General features: G+C 36.8%; 1 protein-coding gene across 1 annotated transcript in view; it reads left to right on the forward strand.

Moving 5' to 3' along the window:
- Positions 1–11242, forward strand: part of ABCA10 (ATP binding cassette subfamily A member 10) — an 85194-nt gene that overhangs the window by 27383 nt on the left and 46569 nt on the right. The window contains 11 exon segments of the mRNA XM_073883142.1: positions 378–484; positions 486–547; positions 4344–4402; positions 5462–5572; positions 5934–6109; positions 6306–6376; positions 6378–6420; positions 6878–7043; positions 8332–8422; positions 9481–9620; positions 10351–10470. Coding sequence (XP_073739243.1) covers positions 378–484; positions 486–547; positions 4344–4402; positions 5462–5572; positions 5934–6109; positions 6306–6376; positions 6378–6420; positions 6878–7043; positions 8332–8422; positions 9481–9620; positions 10351–10470 — 1146 coding nt within the window.

Raw genomic sequence — 11242 nt, forward strand, 5'->3', positions numbered from 1 at the left:
TAGGGACGTCATGTACAACATGAGGACTATAGTCAGCACCACTGTGTGATACATGGGAAAGTTGTTAAGAACATAAATCCTAAGAGTTCTTATCACAAGGAGCACATTTTTTTTCTTTTTATTCTTTTCGTTTTATTGTATCTATTGAGATGATGGATGTTAGCTGAACCTATTGTAGTAATCATCTTACAATATATGTAAATCAAACCATCATGCCTTAATCGTATACAGTTATAGAAGTCAATTATTTCTGAAGAGAACTGGAAAAAAATCATTACTGTGTAGGAAAAAGTTGTATCAAGCTACACTAGGACAGATATCATTCTTTACTGATGTAGATGATTAATTCAATATCTAACTGTGTCTTGATTGATCAGATGAAGATGGCCGCCAGCATTCACCATTGTTTTTCCTGAAGTCTTCATTTTGGTCGCAACGTCAAAACACTCACTATGAAGTCTTTGAGGACAAAATAAATCCTGAGCAATTCCTCTGATGACTCTTTTGAACCAGTGCCTCCAGAGTTCCATGGACAAGAAGCTTTAAGGTAACTAACAAATTATGTATACTCTTCTAACACACACACACACACATTATGATATGTATATACGTACACATATAGCATATAAAATAGACACACATGTTTCTTAGATTATCTGCCTTTAGGGAGTGTATGGATTAAAGTTTTGAAGTCAAAAGATTTCTCTATAATTTAGTAGCTTGGTAACTTTTTGCTGAACCATGTGAGATCTCTAAATTTCATTTTCTTCATTTCTAAGAAATGTGTAATATAATTCAATAGTACAATGACTTCTTGAGGAATTTAAAGAATCAGTGAGATAATTAAATATGCCTGTTAGGTAACAGGAACTGGATAAATGTTAGTTATCTTTATCCATATGGGTGTTGATTGAAAGGGCATAGAAATAAGAAATAATGTAGAGAAAAGCATTGGTAAAGGTTTTAAGGAAAACCAGGAAGATGTATAGACAATGACTGCCTCATTCTTAATTTCATCATAATTTAGTGCATGCTTCTCTAGATGTTTGCTTATTTTATTGAAGGAGATTATTGAAAAGTACTCCTAAATGACATTCCATTTATGTGAAGTTATTTTTTTGAAAGTGTATTCTGAGGACAAAATGGAACATAGTGATTACAATGTGCTCCAAGGATTGAAACCACCTGGTTTGAATCCTGGCTTTACTGCTTGTTAACTGTGTAATCCCAGCTAAGTTACTTGCCCGTATCTCAGTTTCTGTATCTTAAAAATGGGCATGACACTGGTAATAAGTTTGTTATGAAGAGTAAATGAGCTACCATGCATAAAGCTTTTAGAATAGTGCCTAGCCCATAATAAGCATTTGGTAACTGTTTGCTAATAGGAATATCATGGATAAATTCAATCAGTTATTCTTATATCAGTTCACTTATTTTGTAACAGTTAGGTCAGAGGTGATTGGCAAAAGTATCTGGGAGAAGGGGAAATGAGCAGGGAGGCAACAGAGAAAGGAAAAAACTATAACCTGACACAGAAAGATTAGAGAAAATCCTCTATTCCCTGGAGTTGGAACTTCTCAAATTCTACCATTTCTAGTAGTTTTTCAAGCCATAACTCCTGTGTGAAAACTTACATAGCTATTTCAGTTTATCCTGTTCCTTACCACTAACTTACAATAACTATGTTGACACCAGAAAATTTAGTTAAATTAACAAGCTAAATCAAGACTAAATCACATTAGGCCAAAATCTCACCTTTCAGCAACATGGTTCCATAAATGCCCAGAACCTTAACCCTGACTCGTATTCCTCCAGTGGGCAATGAAGATGGGTATGGTTGTGTGGTCATTCAGTTCTCCTAAGTGGATGCCACCAGTTGTCCTATTCAATGGTCTTAGATCCAATTTGGTGTTAACACTCTAACATGAAATGAGTGTACTCCCAGGTACATACAACAGCTCTAGCCTGTTTGAACCTGCACACTCTGTCCTCTACCTTGACAGCCCCTCTTTTTATGCTTGATAGCCCAACGTGCCTCATATCAGCTCCTTGGATCGTTCTGGACCAGACTGTTTCTGCTGGCAAATTAGTTCCTTCATTTATTCATCATTCATTAAGCCCTCTGCCAGAACTAGGATTCAAAGATGAATGACAGTCTTCCACCTCAGGACAGGCAGAGCCTGGGGGGAAACAGGCACTTAAATAGATAAATAGTAAAAAGAGTGGTAGAGATGGATGCCGAGAATAACCAAACCTAGAGAAGGATCATTCAGCCCAGCCTAAGAGTGGTAGGAAAGGTCAGAAGGAGAAAACTCTTGAGGTGAGTCTTATGGAAGGGAAAGGTCACATAAGTTGTGATGGGGCACATGAAGGTTTTTCCAAACAGGGAATACAGCATGGCCAGCATAGCACAGCAAGAAACAATGTGCATGTGTCTAAAGAATGATAAGAAAGTGACATTTCTGAGCTCAAAATACAAGGCTAGAAGAGGGAGAAGTCAATATTAAGAGGTACGGGCCAAATCAGCATTTGGTAACTGTTTGCTAAGAAGGACAGTCTGTCCTGCATAGTGTGGGGAACCACCAAGTGATTTTAGGGAGGCAAATTAGACAGCCAGACCTCTGACAGATCACTCGGACAGCTTTCTGGAATGGATTTGAAGTCAACACAACTGGAGAAATGGAAACGTTCCAAAGGTTGTGTCAGTCTGGGTTTGGTCAGGAAAAGTGAGTTGCTGGAAATATTATATAAGTAAAGGGATTTGGTATGGGAATTAGTAATTCATAAAAGTACTACGAATGGAAGAGGGAGGTTCAAGAAAGCTGCAGCCATAAAGTCAGGGAAACAGCCACTGAGGACCTTATCCAGATGCATGGAAGTGGGTGGGTTTCACAAAGTTTGCTGGGATTCTCTGGGAAATTTCCCACCAGGTTTCTTAATCTCCAGCAGCAAAACAGGGCTTGTCAAGAAGTCTGAGAAGCTGCTACAAACCTAGAGTCTGCCCATGTGTCTGCCCCCATGACCTTCAGAGAAAAATGGCCTTTTTTCACTTCTGCTTTCCAAATCTTGCCCAAGTTCTCCTTAAGTCCAATACAGAGAAGGATTTCTGGGAAGTGTAGTTCCTGGCATATCCTCTGTATTGCAGGAGCCAAGGGGCTAGGTTGATGGAAAGGGAAAACATCATCAGGTTCAGAGATCAAGGTGAGAGATGATAAGAATCTGGACTAGAAGGTCATAGACAAGTGATAAAGGGATAGATTCAAAGAGATTTCATAAACTTAAATTCATAAATCCATAAGGTTAAATTAGAGTAATTTAGTAGACCACAGGATGAGGTGGGAGAGAGAGAAGAAAGAAGGACGTTTCTTGGGCATTTATTTAATTGGCATTCCTCGGTAGATGCTGAAAACACCATCTGAGAAAGAGAACAGAAGTGGGACTGGTTTGGAGGGAAAAATAATAAGCCCTGTGTGGTATCTATGTGTAGATGCAGAGCAAAAAGCTGGATATTTACATTTGAGACTTTGAAGAAAGGCCTAAAGACACAAATTTGGGAATCATTAGAATCTAAGAGTTGAAGCAATGAGAGTGGGCACTATTATATGGCAAAGATTTGAGAATAAGAAAAATAGTTGGTTAAGTGTAGAATCCGGTTTAAGGGATCCATAAAGTATGCTGAGTGGAAGAGTCAGAGAAGGATATGGAAACCGAGAGGGCAGAAGCCAAGGAAATAAAGCCTTGCAAGAAGAAAGGGGCTAGCAGTCGTTTAATACAGCATCTATCAAACAATGACGGGAAAGTGTCAGTGTCCATTGGGTTCCATAGAGTGTCATCGGTGTCTTTGCTGAGGATAGTTTCAGTGGAGTTGTAGGGTCAGAAGCTATGTTGCTTTAGGTTGGGAATAAATGTGAGATAAAGAAATGGAAACAGAGAGTAGAGAGACTATATTTTGGTAAATTTGCCTGTGGAGGGAAGAAAAATTAAATAATAGCTAGAGAGGGGTTCAGGACGGAAGGAAAGCCTCTCCCCCACCATCTCTTCCTCGCTCTCCCTCCTGTTTTTTCCTTCCTTTCTTTCAATGGTAGCTCTCTCTTCATTTGCCAACTGAGAGAAATAGCTGGAATATATGAAATAACAAGTTTGATAACAGTATGAGCAGGTCTGTGCAAATCTCTTTGGGGGTGGTGTGAGCTTTCCCCACTGCCCTCCTTCGATCCGTTATGAGGGTGACACCCTACCTTGTGAGGTTCGGGATTAATCACAAACTGTAATATTGGCAGTTAACATAATCTGTGTCATTAGAAAATGTACTTACCTCAAAGTTGCTTCATCTTTTTTTTCAGAATCAGAAATGTTACAAAAGAATATGATGGAAAGCCTGAAAAAGTAGAAGCATTGCAAGGTGAAGAGAAAAACTTCATTGTTTTGATGATGTTTTTAATTTAAAAAAAAATTTTTTTTGTTTCCTGAAGATGCAAACAGTCCTAGTGGCAAATTAGAGAATGAGTCTAGATAAAAAGAAAAATTTTAAAAAGCCCACATTTCTACTCTGAGGGATAGTCATCGATAACCTATTTACATATATATATAAAATTTTTTAAAAATAGGATTGTACTGCTTGTGCTGGTTTATAATCTTTGACTTGGATTTGTCAGACTGAGCTTGCAGTATCACTGGAATTGTGCTTACTTTCATAAGACTTCTCATCATCTGTTTTGGGCTGTGGTTTGTCTTGTTTTTGATTCTCTGACAATATAATTCCACATGTTGTCTATCTTCAGAGAATCTCAAAATTTCTAGAGTGCTAATGGAACTCTATTGTTTCTCCATGGAGTTAGATAATGTTTCAAATACTCAAGAAAAAATTATCAAGTCCTAAGCACTCAGATAGAAAAATGCCTGTGATGTGTCCTGGGTCCCACAGACCCCTCTAGAGACCATGACCTCACTTTTGTGATACAAAACAGAGCAGTGACCAGTGCCAGGGAAAACTTTACCATCCTCTCTTTAACCCATGCTCCCTCCCTCCAAATGTGGAATACATACCCCTTTGCCTCTATCCCTGGCCCTTCTGTCTCAGCTCTGGGAGCCTCTGGGAGACTGTTTCCTCAGTCACACTGCTTTCCCTGGCCCAGGAAGCAAATACTCCCTTCACTCTGCTTTATTCCTGGTAGCCTTTGCTCTGTTCTTTAACATTGAATTAATATATTCTTTGACATTTGAAGGATTCGGGTAGGGAGGAAGGTAAAAATTTATATTCTCAGTCTTGATCCAGTTTCTCCAGAGAAATTAAGGTTTTGTCTTCATAAAAAGACACAATTAAATATATAATTTCAGAGGGTACACATAAGAATACCAATAAATGAAGCGCTGAGATACATTTGACTCTTACAAACTTTTGTAAGGTCCACTCCATCTGAATATAATGCAAAGTCTAATTTTCCATTTTATTCTAAAACAGGCATATTTCTTGACATATATGAAGGACAGGTCATTGCAATACTTGGACACAGAAGAGCTGGTAAATCGACACTGCTAAACATTCTGAATGGGTTGTCTGGTTCTACAAAAGGTAAGAAAATAATTTTAGAAGCAAGTTGGCTGATGAAGCAGGTTCCTCAATGAGATTGTGCAAAACAAAAACACTTCTCTAAAGCAGGCTTTTTTACACAGTTGAGTAATTTAGAATAGGAACTATTTATTTCATATTTATATAAATTCACCAGAAAGCTTGTATCTCCGCTCTGCTATTGTCATTCTTTGTCCACTTTGCATTGCCCTGGACCCTGATATTTATGTTAAAAATAATCTGAATTTCTCAATGTATTATTTATGCAATTATGAAATGTGAAGTTTCTTCAACTAATATCCTGTCTTACCACTTCCTAGAGTCACTTTTCTGGTGTTGAATACTTGAAAATTTCTATTTACAGGATCAGTCACTATTTATAATACTCAACTCTCTGAAATAACTAACATGGAAGAAATGAGAAAGAACATTGGATTTTATCCACAATTCAATATTCAATTTGACTTTCTTACTGTGAGAGAAAACCTCAGGCTATTTGCTAAAATAAAAGGGATTCAGTCAGAAGAAGTAGAACGAGAGGCAGGTGAACATATTAGAACTAATGCCTTTGAAAATAATATACTTTGCTCTTGACCATGTTTTTGTTGAACTATTACTTTATTTTTTCATAAATAAAGCTTAATTGATGAAGTTCTTAGAATAGATTTCTCCTAATTATTAGAAGAACTGATTAAAGTAAAATATTTTTTATTATGTAGAGGTATTTTTTCAATAGGTAAAAAGAGTTATAATGGAATTGGACATACAAAACATTCAAGATGTTATTGCTAAAAAATTAGGTGGTGGAGGGAAAACTAACATTTGGGATTGCCATTTTAGGAGATCCTTGGGTAAGAGAAAAAATATTTTTTGAGATTAATTTGGTTTTTTTTTTTTAAAGATTTTATTTACTTATTTGAGAGGGAGTGAGCGAGAGAGCATGAGTTGGGGGGCAGGGGAGGGCAATGGGAGAGGGAGAAGCAGACTCCCGGCTGAACAGGGAGCCCAACACAGGGCTTGATCCCAGGACCCTGGGATCATGACCTGAGCCAAAGGCAGACAGTTAACTGCCTGAGCCACCCAGGCGCCCCAAGATTAATTTGTATTGAAGGCTGTCAAGCTATTATTAAAGTCCAAACTCTAATTACCAAATATAAGAGAAAATTTGTAATAAAGGACCATGCAAGCCTATGAGGAATCCAGTGGAGGGCTGTATTTGAATCTAGAAATCATATGGGTTTCCATGCAACTTTCTAAAGACCCTCACTTGGAAGTGGAAGATGAGCTCATACTCTTCCTCCTCTGTAGGTTTTGCTACTGGATGAATCGACTGCTGGGTTGGATCCTTTTTCAAGGCACCAAGTTTGGACCTTCCTGAAGGAGCATAAAACAAACCGCACAGTCCTTCTTAGTACCCAGATCATGGATGAGGCTTACATCGTGGCTGATGATTCTTGGTTTCTTTCTTCTAATAGTTATTTAAGGATTGAACATGAGAGATATTCTCTATAATCTGTTTTTAAAAGTAGAGAATCCTGTTTGTAATCCATTTGAGTGACTGCCTTGTAAAGATGAAATTTGCTTTGGAAGAATTCTGATCCCCCAGTGAGTTCTTAGGCCCATGCTTTATGTATCTTCTTGTCTGTAACTTTCTTCACTGTCTACATTAATCACAAGTATATTTTTAAAATTTTAAAACTCTAATATTTCATATATAGTTTTGTTGGATAGAAAAAACTTTTAGCTGGAAAAATTATTTTTAAATTTATAACCCTTTGTTGCCTTCTTAGGAGGATCCTTGGTATACTAAGCAAGGTATTGAGTGTGAAGATGCAAGATTGGAGAATTAGAGATTGAATAAATGTTCTGTCTAGGACATAGTGGCAAGTGGGGAAGACGAGTTTCAGTAAGCCAGGAAATGGTGCAAGGCAGAATCTTAAAAAAACTGAAGACAGAAATAAACTCAGTGAAAAGAAATTTTTGCTTTCTAACGTGCTGTATAACCTTATTCTAAGTTTCTTCCATGAAATCTGAAGTAAAATATACTTTACTCTGAGTCAGTTTCCTCCTGCCTTAATAAAGCTATGAAACAGCCATCCCCAAACTTAGTGTCTTAAGTCAATTAAGTATTTATTGAGTGCATGAGTTGGAGAGTTAGAAATTTAGGGTGGCCTCACTTAGAGAGTTTTTCAGGTCTTTGACTGGGTTCGCTTACATGTCTGGTGGTTGAGTGACCATTGGCAAGTCCAGTCAGGTGACCTAAGGTGGCTTAGGTGCCAGCCTAGGTGTATTTCCTCTTCCAGCAGACTGCCCCAGGCATTCTCACGGCAATGACTAAGGCTCTAGAGACCAAGTCCCAAAGCATAAGCCCATTCCAAACCTCTACTTGCCAAAGTCGGCTAACATGCCATTGGCCTCATGTGGTGGAGGCACATATCAAGGGATGGAGCAGGTCTCTTAGCCCATGGTGAGAGAACACTCTAAAGTTACATAGCAAAGTATGTGGATAAAGGGAGAATGGAAGATTTGGGCTATCCTTGCAATGTTTTATGCCATTGGATAAGCTGTGAGGGATGCAATGAATTTCTGAGTCCTGCTTCAAACGAAGCATGGGGGTGAGAGGTGGTGCTGCACCCAGGAACTCAGTTATATCAAGACTGCATTCATATTGAAAAATTCATTTGGTGATTTGGTCTCCAGAGCAGAGAATATACCCATATAAGGAATTCACATAATTTATTCTTTCTTTTCTTTCTTCTCAGATAGGAAAGTGTTTCTGTCTAATGGGAAGTTGAAATGTGCAGGGTCATCTTTTTTTCTGAAGCAAAAATGGGGTATTGGATATCATTTAAGGTAATGTATTCTGGAAGTAGCTTTTTAATATGAGTATCAATATAAGAGGTGACATTTCATGTAATCCTCTAGAGATATAAGAAAGCCAGCTTAATATTTGGTGGAAATTGATGTACAATAATCAGTATAATGTATCTCCCTCATTAACATGTGCCTTGATATTTATCTCTTGGTTTTAAACATGTAAATTTCTAAATGTGTATGTATCTTTCAATAAAACATTTTTGGCTAATATATCGGAAACATAATTATGTTTTCAAAAAGCAACTGATAATTTATGGGCCACCTGGTTGAGTGTCTGATGCTTGATTTTGGCTCAGGTCATGATCTCGGGGTAGTGAGATTGAGCCCCGTGTTGGGCTCCGTGCTGGGTGTGGAATCTGCTTAGGATTCTCTCCCTCTCCTTCTGCCCCTCCCCTCACTCTTGCACTCTCTTTCTCTCAAAAAAAAAAAAAAAAACAGTTGATAATTTTTAACAAAACAATTGGCCCTAAAGTTCTGAAATTGTATTCCAAATCTACTTTATATGTCAGAATATCACATGGGATAATTTAGAAAACATGGCATATCAACAGGCAAGTTATTGGCATTAATAGAAGCCATTTGCTGCAAGAAAGCAACTGTTTATTAAAACCTTATTAATTTTTTAGTGATCCAGAAGTAATGTTTCATGTACTTTATATCCTATCATGATTTTATATATATATATACATACATATCTCTATATAATCAGTATATGTGTTTTTACCTGCTAGCCTGCTATCTATCTATCCATACATCCATATAACATGTAAACTGAAATTTCCACTTATTTTAGGAAGTTGCCTGGGGGATTAGGGTTGACATGTAACGCACTGTATTTTTTCCCATTTAAAGTAATTCAGACACGGCTACCATTTAGCACTTGGAAATGGAACATTTTATTTGTGGGAACTGATTACTGAAATTAACAGGAGATGCCTCTAATAAATACAAATGATTTAATAGAAAACTGTCTTTTAATGAGCAGTCATGTTAGAGATGAATTCAAAAGACTTATGCTTCTTTTGAAATGTTAGTTTACACAGGAATGAAATGTGTAATCCGGAAAGAATTACATCCCTCAATAGACAGCACATCCCTGATGCCGAGTTAGCAGCAGAAAGTGAAGAAAAACTTGTGTACATTTTGCCCTTGGAAAGAACAAACAAATTTCCAGGTAACTTACCATATGATCACATAGAATACAGCTAAGTGTCCACAATAGGCTGATTGCATTTTCTATTTTCCATCAGTTGGGTTTTAAAGTTTATACACCTCGCACTATTTATTCTAAGAGCTCTGCCTCCTGTTTTTAATATAATGAAGTGTGTTATCAGATACATGGTTTTAGTGTGAGAGCAACTAAAATTTCCATGAATGTATTTCACTGAAAAACCCAGATTTACCCTCTCTGTCAGCATTCAATGAAGCCTTGAAATGTCTTTTCTGAAGCAGCAAAAACTTTTCATTTCTTTTAGAGACACAGATTAAGTAAGGCCTTATTTTTTTAAAACACTTAGAAGTAGGTCAACAGGGTCTTTGTAAGATATCATTTTTATTGTAAGTGTAATATGCTCAGTATAGAAAAACTAGAAAATACAGAGAAGGAAATATAATTTACCCATGCTTAATGAATTTTTGAATAGACATACATACTTAAACAAACATATACATGGCCATAGTGATGTAAGAAATTTTAAAGCATATGAAACGGAAAAGAGATGCAAAATAATAAAATTGATTTGAAAGACAAGAGAACATGGAAATATTTTTATTAGATTATTGTAGCAGCTTTAATATGAAAATATGTTTAGATTTATCTATTCTGAGTAATCTTTAGGACTTTGTATTTTAGTGTACTTATTAGCAAATTTAATTGCATTATTTTATTGCTGTCTGCTTTTTAGATCTTTACAGTGACCTTGAAAAGTGTCCTGACAAAGGCGTAATGAATTATGGTGTTTCCATGACAACTCTCAATGAAGTCTTTGTGAACCTAGAAGGCAAATCAACAATTGATGAGCCAGGTATAATGATGTGTGTCTAACAGAAAATTAGAAAGAGAAAACAGAAAATGACCACGTATTGATTCATTTTGGTAAGTTTTTATGTGGAATTCTGCTTAAATGTATATTAGATATAAAATAGGGTTGCCCACTTTTAAAAGTATCATAATTGTTTTATATCTAACATAATCAGACTTGGTACTAGGTAGTTACTCTATTACTGTGCCCACTTCCCCATATCATCAGTAGCTCTCTGCTAATGTCATGAGTTCTGGCTTCATCTCTTACTTGCCATTTCCTATAAAAATGTACTCTTACTTAGGTAATAAATTAATTCTAATTAATGTATTCATAAAGAATAAATAAGTTGATATTTTCCCTTAGTTTAGTTTGTAAAACTAATAATTAGAAGAATGTAGGAGCTAATATGTGCCAGCCATTGTGCTCAGCTGTTGGATTACATTGTTCTTAATTCCCATAAAAACTTTGTTATGCAGGGAGAAAACTGAGATTTGGAAAAATTGAGTGATTAGTCAGAACCATAACAGCTGCTGTGAGGCATATGTGAGATTTGAATAGGAGGTCTTTCCTGGACTTAAAACCAGTGTCTTGACTGTTGAATCACAGATCTGTACTTTTGAAACAAATAATGCAGTCTATGTTAAGAAAAAAGAAAAAGAAGAAGATAGCAGGAGGGGAAGAATGAAGGGGAGTAAGTCGGAGGGGGAGACAAACCATGAGAGACAATGGACTCTGAAAAACAAACTGAGGGTTCTAGAGGGGAGGGGGGTGG

Source organism: Callorhinus ursinus, unplaced genomic scaffold (assembly GCF_003265705.2).
Source record: "Callorhinus ursinus isolate GAN/ISIS: 27379988/994484 unplaced genomic scaffold, GSC_fseal_2.0 scaffold50, whole genome shotgun sequence".
NCBI lineage: Eukaryota > Metazoa > Chordata > Mammalia > Carnivora > Otariidae > Callorhinus > Callorhinus ursinus.